The sequence below is a fragment of the Durio zibethinus genome, chromosome 18 (assembly GCF_047325235.1).
Source record: "Durio zibethinus cultivar Kanyao isolate XHJ-2024 chromosome 18, ASM4732523v1, whole genome shotgun sequence".
Lineage (NCBI taxonomy): Eukaryota > Viridiplantae > Streptophyta > Magnoliopsida > Malvales > Malvaceae > Durio > Durio zibethinus.
Window position 1 is genome coordinate 16052716 of NC_143179.1, and position 16671 is coordinate 16069386.

At 27.5% G+C, this 16671-nt stretch overlaps 1 protein-coding gene across 1 annotated transcript; it reads right to left on the reverse strand.

Moving 5' to 3' along the window:
- Positions 1 to 11268: 11268 nt before the first annotated feature.
- On the reverse strand, positions 11269 to 12327 carry LOC111300978 (GATA transcription factor 4-like). The gene has a single exon (XM_022896518.2). The coding sequence runs from the start codon at positions 12189 to 12191 to the stop codon at positions 11403 to 11405; it is 789 nt and encodes a 262-aa protein (XP_022752253.2). The 5' UTR covers positions 12192 to 12327; the 3' UTR covers positions 11269 to 11402.
- Between the last annotated feature and the right edge of the window lie 4344 nt (positions 12328 to 16671).

A 16671-nucleotide genomic window follows, 5' to 3' on the forward strand; every position in this document is an offset into this window, starting at 1 on the left:
TGAGGTGTAGCTACTCCTGTAAGATAATCTTCTATCTTTTTTCTACACATAAACATCATAACAGATTGGGACCATTGAATATAGTTTTGTTTATTGAGTTTATGCCTTATAATTTAAAGAACTGATCCTTCAAACATATCGAGGTTGTCAATGATGATAGCTCCGAGGTTAGAGATAACCTTCTATGTCAAGTTCTCCCTTTTATTGGCTATGTTGGATTCCAAGTGTGCAAAATTTCAAAAGTTAGATCATGCCTGATACCATTAAGAAATCTCTAGAATAAAACTCTTTTGTTCCTTTATATTTTCTTATTATAATGCTAGAACTGCATGAAAAAACAAAAAACTAAAGACTGAATATTCCTAGCTTTAAACTTGAGATTTTCATTCATTAAAAAATAGAAACAATAGCTAATCAAGGAAGAAATTTACTCTCTACGCATAATAGGAAAATAACTAATGAATTTGGTGTAATTACCCAAATTACTCTTTATTCTAAAAATAAGACATTTAACTAAAACAAACAAACTTAACTAACCAAGTAATAATGAGGATTAGATTTTCACACATCACCATGCTATTCTCCAACTTCTAGCTTTTGAACCTCACATCATTCTCTTTTGGAGGTGCACCTACTCAGGTAAGATAATCTTCCTTGCCCTTTCCATACATGAACATCATAACAAATTGGGACCATTGCATATAATTTTGTTCATTGAGTTTTTGCCTTGTAATTTGAAGGATTGATCCTTCGGGTACACTAGGGTTATTGGTGATGATAGCTCTATGTTAGAGGTAACCTCTGATGTCGAGTTCTTTTTTTTTTTTTGCTAGCGATGTTAGACTTCAAATATGTAGAATTTCAAAGGTTCAGATTGTGCTCTGTTATCATGAAGAAATATCTTGAATAAAACTAATTTATTCTTTTATATTTTCTTATTATAATGCTAGAATTTCATGAAAATATATATATGCTAAATATTGAATATTTCGAGCCTTAAGACCCTAAATTTTCATGTATTAAAAAAAAATAGCTAATCAAAGGAGAAATTTACTTTCGATGCGCAATAGGAAAATAACTAATGAAATTGGTATAATTACTTAAATCACTCATTATTCTAAAAATAAGAGACTTAACTAAAATATAAAAAGTATCATAATCAAGTAATAATGAAGATTAGATTTTCATAATAAACTAATTTCTTACATTAATTACTGACCCTCCGCCAGTTAAACTCCCTTTGGCTATGATCTTTCTAACATAGAGATTGGTAAATTTAACATATTATCTTGGTATATGTGTCATTGCACTTTCATAGCTACACAATGATTTGCATGTGCTTAGATTAATTAAAGTGATTTCATACTACCTTTTGACTTTTGTAACAAAATTATATACTTTTTACATGATATAATTTAAATACATTGATTAAGTGCTTGAGGACTTTCAAAATTTATATTTTAGTGTAACTATTTATTAAATGAGATATTAAATAACTTTAAAAATAATAACATTTGAAAAACATAAGGTGCTTATTAATATAATCAATTAATTTTTTAATTTCCTACAAAAAGATTAAATATAAATAAATAATTTGATAACATCAATGCCTATCGACATTAAGAGGTCGTATTCTCTAAATAATTTAAAATTTATTATAATGCATAAGCTAAAATGTTTTAAGAAATTGTTTTTTTTTTTCTTTTGGCCAACACGTCATGAAACTCTACAATTTTTATTGAAATTTATTTATGTAGTTAGTTAGTGAATGCTAAAATTGATTCTAAAATGATATTGCAAAGAATTTGTGAAAATGAAATAAAAATAATTGATTATTTACTATAAAAATATTTTAATAACAAATAATTATAACTAAATTAATAGATATAAAAATTAAATGCATGATTTTGAAGTTAAAAAAGATTATAAAACAAATTAAATGTAATGGCTAAAATAATTTAAATTAATACTAATTTCATAAAGATTTGATCTTCCATCCATTTTAATTTTGGTAATTTATAAAAATTTTAAATATTTTTAAATTTCAAATATAAAAATTTAGCTTATTTTGAATTTAAGTTTTGAAATATAAATGAACATAATAATAATCTTCATGTAGACATATATGTATCATGGGTGGATGCTAATAGGAGCTAGAAGGGCGCAAAAAATTTATAAACCTAATAGTATATATAAATATCTATAGTAAATAAATTTAAATTGGTCTCTTTAAACTAAAATTATTTATTTTATTTTATTTTTTGTGATCTTATAATCTAATTTTATTTGTTGCAATTTAAGGGAGTTAAAATTATATTACTATTTATCTATTTATTGTAAATCATTACTTATAAAACCTTAAAATCAATAGGCTTATCACAATGGTTAAATTACTATTATGTAAATTTAATAAAAATTAAATTAACTTTATAACTTTTTTAACAAGATTTCAAGTCTTTAACCAACTTTGAAACATATTTTTACTTTTTCTTTTGGCTAATTACAATTTTTTTTTATCACATGGTTCTCTACTTACAATTCTATCACAAATCTTTTTCTTTGTTGTCATGCAATATTTTGGATACAAAAATAAGAATTAAAGCATTTTATAAAAGCTTAAAAAGCATATTAATTTCTAATATAAAAGTTTCCATTTTATTCTTTTAATGATATATTTTATCTTCTCGTTTCAAAGAAAAATATATTGTTTAGTAACTTGTTTATTTATTTATTTTACAAAAAGTTACTCATAATTTTAAATAAAATTATTATTTATTCGATGTGTTATGTTTATTTATATTTTTATATTTTTATGAAAAATTATGATAATATAATATATATATATATATATATATTTATAATAAGATGCATCATGTCTGCTAAGACTTGTCACAAGCTTAAATGTTTCTTTCTTTGATGTTTCACACAAGGAGGTTTGTCACAAACTTGAATATTTCATCCTCCTCGACTTCTATAACATTGTGTTTGGCAAGAAAAAAAGAGTTTTCTTTTTATCATAGTACGTGTTGTATTTCAAAAATTTATTTCCCAATATATTATTATACTTTCAAGCCTTTTTCTTAATTATAAATTTTTTTCACCATATCATCGTCCTATCATATTAGACATAGTTGTATTCTAGGCTTCTCTCTATCTTCTTTTTATTCATTCTCCATCTCTTTAATTCTTTTTTTCCATATATTAAGTTTTGATATAAAATATAAAATATTTTGATTTTTTTTTACACACGAATATAGATATCTAATTTTGTCAAGATAATTCGATCATATTTAATTTTAACTTTGATTAAACTAAATTGATTTGAATTGATTTGAACATGTTAACTAATTAAGCTCGTTTGAGTTTTACTTCGACCTACCATTTTTGGATTATTTTACATGGGTAGAGATTCAATTTAGTTCAATGTTGGGTCAATTAAACATAAAGACCCGATAAAAGCCCAAATATTTTGTTAAAGGGGGCCAAAATCTAATTAAGGGTCCAACTTCAATTTTAAGACCCAATGATATTTTTAAACCTAAAACATTTTTCATTTTTATTTTAATTTCATCAATGTTACCATTTTTTTTAATTTTTTTACCATCAAAGACATGAATTACATCTCTCATCTCCACCTTAGTACTTAGCCCCCATTCACTATAAGCCACCATGGCAGTTGAATTTCAGCCACTAAAGAACTTTTTCTTATCTAGCATCTCCTTCTCCTTCCTGGTCCTTGGGGTTTGTCTATAGTAAGATCGCAATATAGTGGCTTTAAAATCAAGTTATGAGATATTATGATATCTCATAATATATCATGATAAATTATTAAAATAATATAATTTTTTATAAAAAAGTTAACAGCTAAACAATAAAAAAGTATGTATAATTTTATTTAATTTATTAATTTAATAAATAAAAATGATATATTTTTTAATTTTAGAATATCAATTTATTTTACGAAATCAAATTTATTAATTATGTTTAATAATATATTGTTATGCTTTTCTTTTCATTATATTTACAATTATTAAAACTCTTTTTGGGATAAAACATTTCAAACACATTTTATGTCTAATAATATGAAATTTACAATTATTCTCATCTTTTTATGTTAATAATTTTTTATTTAAAATCTTTTAATTTAAAAATATTAATTTTTTACATTGTCAAGTTAATTATTTGCTTTACTTTAATTTTTTGTTATACTTGTTCTTACTTTCTGTTTTGTTTAGAATTATCATAATTTTTTTTTAAGGTGTTACGATGGTTCTAGCCCATTTTTACATTAAATAATATTAATTTTACGATTATTCTCACTTTTTACATTAACACTTTCTTTTTTGTATAGAATTACTTTTTACTTATAATAATAATTTTTATGTTATCAATTTAATTATTTACATTATAATAATATGTTTTTACACTTGTTCTTATATTTTATTACGTTTAAAATTATCATGACTTTTATTTTAAGGTGTAGCTACACTTCTAATACATTTTTATGCCAAATGATACAAATTTTACGATTATTTTTACATTTTTACATAAACACATTTTTTGATTGAATTACTTTTTATTTATAAGAATAATTTTTTTATGCTGCCAACTTAATTATTTATATTAGAAATATATATATATATATTATGTTTGTTCTTACATTTCATACGTTTAGGATTATCATAACTTTTTAAAGGTGTTACCATAGTTCTAACTTATTTTATGCCAATTGATATTAATTTTATAACTATTCTCACTTTTTAATGTTAACACTCTTTTTTTTTTTGTTTAGAATTATTTTTATTTATAATAATAATTTTTTTATGTTATCAACTTAATTATTGATGTTATAATAATATTTTTTTAAGGTTATTTTTACTTTTATTACGTCTAGAATTATCATAACTCTTTCTTAAGATGTTACAACACTTCTAACCCATTTTAAGTGAAATGATACAAATTTTGCAATTATTTTCATCTTTTACATAAACATTTATTTTTTGTTTAGAATTATTTTGTATTTATAATAATAATAATACTTTTTTTACGTTATCAAGTTATTTATTTACATTACAATAATTTTTTTTATATTTGTTCATACTTTTCGTTATGTTTAGAATTATCACGATTTTTTTTAGGGTGTTACAACACTTTTAACTCATTTTATGCTAAATGATATAAATTTTACGGCTATTTTCACCCTTTAATGTTATGACACTTTTAACACATTTTATGTTAGATTATACCAATTTTACGATTATTCTCATCTTTTTATTTTAATACTTATTTTTTGGTTTATATTTTTTTTATTTATAATAATAATTTTTTATATTGTCAAATTAATTATTTACGTTATAATAAAATTTTTTATGTTTGTTCTTACCTTTGATTATATTAAGAATCATCATAACTTTTTCTTAAGTTTTACAATACTTCAAACATATTTTATGCCAAATTATACCAAGTTTACTATTATTTTCACATTTTTACATTAACACTTATTTTTTTTGTTTAGAATTATTTATTTATTCATAGTACTAATTTTTTTATGTTACAAATTTATTACGTTTCAATAATATTTTTTTACATTTGTTGTTATTTTTCATTATGTTTAAAATTATTATAATTTTTTGTTAAAGTGTAATGATATTTTTAACCATTTTACATCAAATAATATTAATTTTACGATCATTCTCACCGTTTTACGTTAACTCTTATTTTTTATTTAAAATTATTTTTATTTGTAATAATAATAATTTTTATATTGCCAGTATAATTACTTACGTTATATATATATATATTATGCTTATTATTATCTTTCATTACATTTAGAATTATCATAATTTTTTCTTAAATGTGTTACAACATTTCTAATCATTTTGCGTCAAATAATATCAATTTTATGATTAATCTTACCTTTTATATATTAACACTTATTTTTTTTTTGTTTAGAATTATTAGTTATTTCTAATAATTATTCTTTTATGTGCCAAAAATAATATTTATGTTACAATAATATTTTTTATGCTTGTTTCTACTTTTTATTACGTTTAGAATTACCACTACTCTTTATTAGGGTATTACGACACTTCTAATCTAATTTACACCAAATGACACTAATTTTATAACTATTCTTATATTTTTACGTTATGACAATTCTAACATACTTTATGACAAATGATTTCAATTTTATAATTATTCTCATATTTTTACGTTAACATGCATTTTTTTTTTGTTTAGAATTTTTTTTATTTATAATAATAAATTTTTTATGTTATTAATTTAATTATTTATGTTACAATAAAATCTTTTACTTGTTCTTACCTTTTATTATATTTAGAATTATTATAATTTTTTCTTAATATATTATGACACTTCTAATATATTTTACGCAAAATGATGCAAATTTTATGATTATTCTCACATTTTTATGTTAATACTTATTTTTTTATTTAGAATTATTTTTTATTTATAATACTAATTTTATGATTATTCTCACAATTTATGTTAACTTTTATTTTTTTATTTGTAATACTTTTTTATATTGTCAACTTAATTATTTATATTACAATAATAACTTTTTATAATTGTTATTATTTTTCATTACGTTTAGAATTATCAAAACTTTTTGATAGGGTGCTATGATACTTCTATCTCATTTTATGTCATATGACATTAATTTTATGATTATTCTCACATTTTTATGTTATAATACTTTTAATATATTTTACACTAAATGATATCAATTTTATGATTATTATAATTTTTTTATGTTAATATTTATTTATCGGTTCAGAATTATTTTTTGGGTTTAGAATAATAGATGAAATTCCAAAAGACCTTAAAAAAAAAGAAGAAAAAGTTGATAAAAAAAGTAGAAGTCGGTAAAAAAAAAACATAAAAGAAAGAAAAAGCTCAAGGAAAAAAAAAGAAGAAGCCATAAAAAGATAATCAAAAGAAAAAATTCGTAACAATTTTAAAATTATTCTTATTTTATTTAATAAATAATATTTAATATTAATTAATTAAAATTAAGTTAACATGTTAATAGGTAATTAATTATTTTTACAATTAAAAAATATCAATGATTTATATTAATTCTTATATATATCTAAGGATTAATATTCAATGACCTTATAATAAGATCAAAAATTTTAAACTTATTGTAGAAGTTCCCCTGGTCCTTACAATGATTTCAATGGTAGATAAAATTCAGCCAAAGAATCAAGAAAAGAGGAGGATTCTTAGCAAAAGGAATACTTTGCCAAAAATCCCAATCACCACCACCGAAACCCGTCACCACCCGACGTCCAAAACTCAACTATACCACCTAAACACTACCATTACACCCCAAACTGCCATAACAACTTAGCCAATTTCCTACATTGCCTTTATAGACCTCAGACCCCCATGAGTCATCAAAATACTAGATTTCTATGGATATCATTTTTGTCCCTTGAATTGGAAGAAATTCAAATTCTTATGGTTAGGGAATAAAATATTTTCAAAAATAAATAAATCATAATGATTTTTGTCTTTGTTTTCATTCATTTTTTTTATGTCTTACAATGGATTCATCAAAATTCTTTTTATCAATATAGATTTTTTTGTCACAAAAAAACCACCCCTCCTTTAAATACTCAAACCTATCAAGCAACCAAATTTATAAAAAAAAAAAAAAAAAAAACCTCATTCCTCACCAAGTGAGTGACGAAGCAACGGTCAAACACAAACAAAGAAGGAGACAAGAAAAAAAAAAGCTAGCGACAGTGACAGGATGGCAGCTTGCGACATTGTAGGCTTTTGGATGATCGGGAACAGTGGAAATGAAGAGCACGAGAAAGCCAGCAACATATCAAAATTACAAAAGGATTGAACAGCGGGGAGAGGGTAATACGAGGATTTAAAATGTCAGGTTAAAATATCGTAATTATGACCAAGAATTCAAATTACGATCGTAGATATGTTTTTTTGTTACATTACGTTTATCATAATTATGTATATAACGAAAATTATTACGATTATCAAGGTCGTAAATTTTTTTTAATTTTTCATAATTTACTATAAAATATAATAATTATAATTATAATAATAAAAATAGTACTTATAAATTTTAAAATAATTTATGATATTTTAATTTTTATTTATTCAGAATGAAAATGCATATTATAAGTGTTTTTCTTTATTCTACGCATGAAGTTCAAAGATATAAATATTATAAATTCATCTGATGGAAAAAATATATCTTATACGAAGTTAATAAAGATTATAATTAATTTAATTAAAAAATTAGTGATGAATATTTTAGATATTTTTGTAATAAATGTTTATTGGGGGAAGATGATAAACTATCTGATTGTCTATGGATAAATATACTTTACTATTAGATCAAATTTTTAAGTGCAACATTTTAAATAACTAAATTAAATCAAAATAATATAATAGTAGCAAATTAATCTTTATTAACTAATAAAAATATACAATTAACAATAACATTAATAGTATTAAAATTATTTAAAAAACTACTAATTACTTTTAAATGATGGTAAATAAAAATAAATTCACTAATTAATAGCTCACATTCCCCTTAAATTTTCATCAAAATCAATAAAATTTTTTTCTAAAATATCCAATTTCTCACCAAATCATTTGTTTTTTCCTTTCCATATTTTCACCTAAATAAGAAAAAGTAAAATACAACGTACTTTTAAATATCACATGTACTTAAATTTTAAGTTAGGAAAATAAAAATACTATAATTGGCTAATTTGGTTCAGCTTAACCCAAACCCACCAAACCTTTTCCACATCCATATATTCTTCAAATTTAACAATTTAAATCTATCAGTATCATACCCTGTTGCTCACTCTCTTTCTCTAAAAATCGACAGGCATATTCCATGCTTCCTCTATCTTCTAACCTCTTTTAAGTTCTATCCACGCTATCTTTGTCTTCTTTCTCAGCCTAAGTCACCGGCGACACTACTATTGAACCCAAGCTTCTCATCTTCCCATTTTGGCAGTTAAAAAATGTTTTGCTTCTTCTCAACTCTCAAGGTCTGAGATAGTTATTGATTGACTTCAACAACATGTTCTTTGAGCTTTATTGAGGTTTGTATTTGCTGATTGAATAATAAATTTAAAGGTTTTTCTTGTTTAGAATGTGATTTTTTATATGAAATTCTTTAATTATTGAAAAAGAATAAGTTTTTGAATTACATTTTGAACTGAAAATGATGATTACGGCTATAACGTCCTACAAAACAATAATAAGGAAGGCAAACTCACTTTTCTCCCAGTGAAAGAAGTGAAATAAGCAAGCAAAGAACCCAACTAAGCGATTCTCCTTGACCTGACAAAAAAAGAAAGGAACTAACGGGCTTTGCATTGAGCACAGCTTTCCCTTTTCAGGAAACAAGAAGAAATGAAGAGGAAAGTCCTAGCTTTTCTACGAGCTCATGCCAAAATCTCTCTGAAATCTAGAACGAAAAGAAGGACCTACCTATTGGGGCTAGGAAGCACCCCATCCGACCGAAATTGATCGGCTGTAACGGCTACTTGAGGTCGTTATGATTGTGAATTTCATTCACAACCCAATTTTGAGTATGTAACGGTGGTGGAGGCTACCGAAACCAAGAAATAACGGCCACAATGCCGCTACACAACTGCTATTTGAAACCCTGATTATGACTTTAAAGGTAATTTTACGAAAATCTAAGTCTGAATCTATGACAATGGCGTTGAGAGGGACATTTGGTGGAAATTTAGGAAAGATATGACTCCAACTGTCAACGGCGCCAACGATTGGAGTGACGGCCAAAGATTGGCTTAGAGAGAGAGTAGGAGGGAAGAGGAAAGGATAAGAAAAAAGAAAAAGAAAAAAAAGTAGGAGAAATGGGTCAATTTCAACTCGATTATTGCTGTTCGAACCAAGTTGAGTCCATATATCAAGTTCTGATATAAAATAAAAAATAAAAAATATTTTGATTTTTTTTTACACGCCAAACATCTCTTTCTTCTCCATTATAAAAAAAACCCCAACCAAGAGAACCATCTTAAAACTTAATCATCAAACAATAACAATCTCCAAAATACAAACCAACTAATAAAACAAAAGTTTAAACCCAAGTAACTTATAAAAAGTTGTAAGAGTGAAGGATTTAGTAACATATTAAAATTCCCAACTAACTTCAATTGATTCCTAAGATTAGGTGGTGCCCAAATAAGAAGAAATGAGTGAATGGAATTTATTGACAAAAAAATTTCTCTTCATATCCTCATGACAACACTGATGAAACCTTTCACGTCACTCTTTCAATTTGAGCAAACCTTCATATTTATCGTGTCCATACCAAAGTAGCATATTTGATTAAAATTTTGAAGATTGTGTTGTGGAATTACGTATATGTACTCGTAATTCTTTTATCTATATACAGTTATATTTTTCATTGAAAGTGTTGAGAGTGAAACATTTTGCAGACCCCTTAATTGCATCTTGAAAATGGATAAAAGAAGAAAGGTTTGATGAGAAATTAACATGTTTGTCTGGATTTTAACTTTCTGTTTTGCTTTTTAGAATTAAACAAAAATATGATGTGGCAAAAAAGTTGGAAATTAAAAAATAAATTTAGAAATATAATTTCTTGAGAAATAAGATTTTAAGTTAATTAAACTAATAAAAGAAAATAAAAGTGAGAAAAAAAGTCCAGAAAAGAAAAAAAATAAGAAAAAGAAGGAAATTAGTCTTTTTTTTAGAAAGATTAGAATCGAATAAGAAACAAAAATGCAAATTCTATCTATTTTTTATTACCCAAAATATCTTTTCAATCATTTTAATTCTTTCCTTTTATATTTCTTACCAAAATATAGTATAAGAGTTATGAGCCTTAGGCTGTGCAAGACATGCCATAACTCCAATTTTAGGGAAGGTGAATGAAAATTTTTTAATATAATATATGAGATTCTCATGTATTAAAAAATGTATATGAAATGAGTAAAAAAAATTATATGAAATATCAAATAAAAATAATGAAATAGTCATCAACCTCTAAAAAAGTAGCCCAAAAAATACATTGAATTATATCTCTATGTGGGTCACAGACAAAAAAAAATGGGAGGTATTTATTTATATTATTATAATTTTAAATTTTTTTTGAATTTTTAATTAAATTATATCTCTATGTGAGTCACAGACAAAATAACAAAAATTGAAGGTATTTATTTATATTATTATAATTTTTGCATTTTTAAATTTTTAATTAAAATTGAATTCATAATTTATTTGAATTAAACTAATATATTTAATTTACAATTTTAATAAAAAATTAAAAAAAATTGTAAGAGTTATCCTTCCTATATGCGGGGCATGGGCACAAGAAAAAAAAAAAAAAAAAAAAAAAACCTCTAGCCACTCAAAGCCCTGCGCCGTAATATTTTCTTGTGAAAATTGGAATGTTTCATTGTATCAAAAGTGGGGCTTGCAGCAGGCCGGTACTCAGGCACCAACCTCCCCGACTTGTATCGCACCCCACAAGCGTTGCACAGCGTCTTAGGCCCCAGTGGCCCCATCCTCCATTGCGGAGTGTTTTCGGCGAGACAGTGACTGCACTTTCGCCTCACATACGGATTCCATTCAGCGACGTCAACAACGGCTTCTAATTTATTGTCGGGTATTGTAGTAGAATCCATCTCCTGCTTTATAGACCAATAGCCACGCTTGCCCTCACGCTTACCCCTTTGTTTCTTGTTGGTGAAAGCAATTGTTTGTTCATTTTCAGGAGTCTTCAGTTCTGGCACCTCGTAGGAATTTGCTGAAGCAGAAGAGAAGGATTCGTGTTCTGGGGTTAGGGAAAAGCCATCAAGAGAGATGATTTCATCAGTAAAATCAGGGAACCAGTCTATGTCCTCCAAGGAGTCTTGTGGCACGCAAAGCTGACTCTCCGATCCCGAAAACCCTTCATTGGTTGGAACTGGCAGTGAAATGTTATTATTTTCATTATTATTACAAGTACTGAGGTCTTCAACAGCCATTGAATTGCAGAAAGAAACAAAGCGACAAGTCAAAAGAAAATTTTTAGTGTTTTTTCGGAAACAAAGCAAAGCATTCAACAGGGTTAATTGATTGCTGTTATATTTGCATTTGTATTTAAAGAGGAAGTGAGAAGCCATACAAGTTAATGTAATTAATACCATATTAAAATATAATTTCGTAAAATTTTGAGGGATAATTTTTCTCAGTGATTAAGTTAATTAAGAAGAAGAAAAATAAAGACCCACTTGTGCTTTCCAGGAAGGTGCAAATTTCGGTGTTTAAGGTTAATAGGAATTAAACTTTGTCTACATGCAGCGTACGTATTTCAATAAATTTTTTACCATAATCGGGTCCTATATTCCGTGTCTACACCAATATTGACAACTGCGAAATTTAATTATTATTATTAAGTTTAATAAAAAAAAAAAAAAAACACCATTAGTCTAATATAAGGCTTAATTAATAATTAGATACATGAACTATACCATTATAGAAGGAGAAATTTTTTATCAATTAAACGATGGTACATGTCCTTTAAATATTTTTTTAAAGGTGCATTTTCTTTATCAATTTTTTTTAAACGATGGTGCATTTTCTTTTTAATTTTTTTAATTATAATTAGTTACGAATTAAAATTTTTAAGTATTACTAAATAAATTAATTAGATTTATAAAACCGTTTGACAAATCAAAATGAAACATGTAGTTCGACAAATAAAAATTTAAAATCTCTTAATTCAACCAATTAAAATTTTCCTATAAGTTATCAATTTTATCCTTAGATGAACAAAAATAATTTAAAGATAAAATTAAATTTTGATCAATCAAATTTTATTCATGAGTTATCTTCTTCATCTTTAATCAAAAGAACTTAAAGATAAAATCAAAAAGGTTAAATTCATTTAGAATTCCTTCACCTAACATTACGTGATATTATAAATAGAGAGCTCTCTAAGCTATTTGACAAACAATTTTCAGAAAAAAAATACTGAAGACAAATGGAGAAGAAATAAAATTTGAAAAATCAAATTCTCAAGAGGTTTCGTAAGTCTAATTAAAATGAATATCAAGAACATGACTAATGAAAAAGAAGACTTTCGAGAGAAAGAGTGAAAATCAACCAGGAGAGAGTGTTACGAGCAGAGGAATGAAGAACTTGGGCCAGGGAATAGTAGGCTGGAGTATGAGCCCATTTGATAATAAAACAAAGTCTATTATTTTGTATTGTGAATCGCAAATGGTGAAGGGTACAAATGATTGTAAACGGCTTTTTTCCAATTTTTATGAATGAACACTTTCACAAAATTTCGGTTCACACACACTCTCTTTTCTCTCTCTCTTGTCTCTCCTCTCACTCTATTCTTCTTCTTTTTTTTGAAAAAAAAACCATATTATTCTGCTTCTTACTTAAACATCTTTGAGCTGTTTTGCAGTTCCCATTTTGGTTTGTATTAATTGGTATCAGAGCCTCCGATTGTGGCGATGGCGGATGGTATGACCACCAGGTAGTAGAAAGAGATGGGTCAATTACAAAAGGACCTAGAAAAAGTGGAGATTAGGTTGGAAAGTTCCACTAAGGAGCATAAGACTAAGATCGTGAATTGTGCAGAAGAAATGGGTAGCATGTTTGATATAATCTAAAACAAGTTAGAGGGTTGTGATTGTGAAAAGAGTTTTGTGATTGTGAAAAAACTTTAGAAGAACCTAGAGGGGAGGAAAATGTAGTCCAGAATAAACATGTCATATCATTACATGCCTTGGTGGGTGTTGAGGGGCACAAAACTATGAGAATCCACAGTAGGATTAAGAACCAGTTGGTGGTATTCTTGGTAGTTCTGGTAGTACCCATAATTTTATTGATCAATATAAGATAAAGACATTGGGGTGCAGTACATCAACTACAGGTGGACTTAGTGTTACTGTGGCTAATGGTAATAAGTTGGTAGCCAGAAATAGATGCAGAGGACTGACTTGGGAAGCTCAGGGTTTAGTGCAGCATACTGATTTTTTATTACTTTCTTTGATGGTTTGTGAAGTAATGTTAGGCATTCAATGGCTATAGAATCTCTTAGTCCTATCTTATGGGATTTTTCTTCACTGACCATGCAGTTGGTATTGGCAAATACACGGTACACTCTCCAAGGAATAGAAGCTAACCACGTACAGTTGGCTACCAAGAGACAGTCTGCTAAACTGAACTTGATGAGCGGGAATGTCGGATTGATGATGATCACTGGGATTGGTTCTTCACAAACTCAAAATGAGTTGCACTAACCCAAGAACGAACCTGAGCTGTCTTAGGAGTTAAGAGCTTTGTTAAACAAATATTCTTTTTTTTTTTAAACTTCGACTGACTTACCACAATCAAGACCCGGATACCTTTATTGGATGAGTCCCAATCTTTTAAAATCAGACCTTATAGCTATCCCATAGTTCAAAAGAATGAAATTAAGAGAATAGTGTCAGAAATAAAGGAGGCAGGCATTATGCGGGATAGCAACAGCTTTTTTGCATCTCCTATTATGCTTGTGAAGAAGAAGGATGGGTCTTGGCAATTATGTGTGGATTATAGACAGTTAAACAAACTCACACTTATGAGTGGATTACAGACAGTTAAACAAACTCACATTTAAGGACAAATTCGCTGTTCCTTTAATAGAAGAGCTGTTAGACGAATTAGTCAATGTTTACTAGTTTTCTAAATTGGATCTTGGATCGCGCTATCATCAGATCAGGATGGATCCTACAGACATTCACAAGACTGCTTTTAGGACTCACAAGGGTATTATGAATTTTTGGTAATGCCTTTAGGGTTGACAAATGTCCCATCTACTTTTCAAAGTTTGATGAACAGCATATTCTAGCCTTCTTTAGGAAATTTGTGTTAGTAATTTTTGAGGATATCATGGTATATTCATCTAGCTGGAATGATCACCTGGCTCATTTGCAACAAGTATTTGAAGTGCTGGTCAAAAATCAAGTTTTTGTTAAGCTTTCCAAGTATGATTTTGGTGCTACACAAATTGAGTATCTGGAACATATTATCAGCAGTGATGGAGTTGCCATGGACAACAAAAAGGTGGAATGTGTTAAGGATTGGCCTATACCTAATAATGTCAAGGAGTTAAGAAGGTTTTTAGGGCTAACAGGTTACTACCGCAGGTTCATACAAGGATATGGGGCTATTGCCAAGCCATTTACTGATCTATTAAAGAAACATTCTTTCAGTTGGAATGAGTCAGCTACTGTAGCTTCTGAACAACTTAAGCAAGCTGTAATGACAGCTTCTGTTTTAGCATTACCAGACTTTAATGCTACTTTTATTATTGAGTCTGATGCTTCAAGTTGTGGGATATGTGCTGTTTTCAACCAGAAGAGGAGGCCTATTGCTTATTTTAGTAAGGCTTTAACTCCTAGACATCAAGCATTGTCAGTATATGAAAAAGAGATGCTGGCTACTTTAACTGTTGTTAAAAAATGGAGTCCTTATCTCATTGGAAGACATTTCCATATTAAAACATATCATCAAAATCTCAAATTTTTTCTTGAAAAAAAAACTAACACACTTGCACAGAAACTTTGGGGGGTAAAAATGATGGGATTTGATTATGAACATGGTTTACAAAAAAAGGTCTGCAAATATGGCAGCTGATGCTCTTTCAAGGAAACCCTCAGCCATGTTGTATGCTATTTCTTTTGTGGGTATTAAACTAATGACTAGAATCAAACAATCTTGGTTAAAAGACCTTACTCTAATACATTCGCTGCATAAGATTAAAAGTAAGCCAGAAAATTTTCCTAAGCGCAGTTGGAATGTCGATTAGCTAAAGAGGAAAGGAAAGCTAAAGGTGGGGGCTGACATGGTACTCAGGTAGGATTTATTGAAACGTTTCCACAACTCTGTGGATGGTTGAGCATTTTGGAGTAAAGGCAATTATGAGGAGACTAGCCAGCATTGTTTATTAGAAGGGGTTTAAAAAGCAGTCAGATAGTTTATTCGAAAGTGCACCATTTGTCAGCAATACAAGTATGAAACTACTGCCTACCCTGGTTTACTACAACCTCTCCCAATTCCTGACAAAATCTGGTCTGATATTTCAATGGATTTCATAGAACGACTTCCAAAATCATTTGGGAATGATGTAATTATGGTGGTCGTAGACAGGCTCTATCAATACTCCCATCTTATCTGTTTTTCTCATCTTTATAATGCTGCTGTAGTAGCCTAAGCTTATCTGAACAATGTGTACAAGTTGCATGGAGTACCTAACACTATTGCCATTGACAGAGACATGATTTTCACAAGTTCTTTTTTGGAAGGAACTGTTCAAGTTTTTTGGAGGCTACATTGAAGATGTCCACTACATATCACCCTCAAACTGATGGGCAAACTGAAGTGGTGAATAGGTGTTTGGAAATATATTTACATTGTATGACAAGAGAAAGACCAAAACACTGGTCCAAATGGATTTCACTGGCGGAATGGTGCTATAACACCAATTATCATACTTCTATTCAGACAAATCTATATGAGGTAGTTTATGGACAACCTGCCTCAGTCCATAGACCATACTTTGCTTGGAGATTCTAGAGTAGAAGCTGTTGATAGAAGTTTTCAAGCAAGGGAGGCTACAATTAAGTT

Bases quoted from the DNA above. Each gene is read 5' to 3' on its own strand.
- LOC111300978 (XM_022896518.2), bottom strand. From the start codon at position 12,191: ATGGTATTAATTACATTAACTTGTATGGCTTCTCACTTCCTCTTTAAA.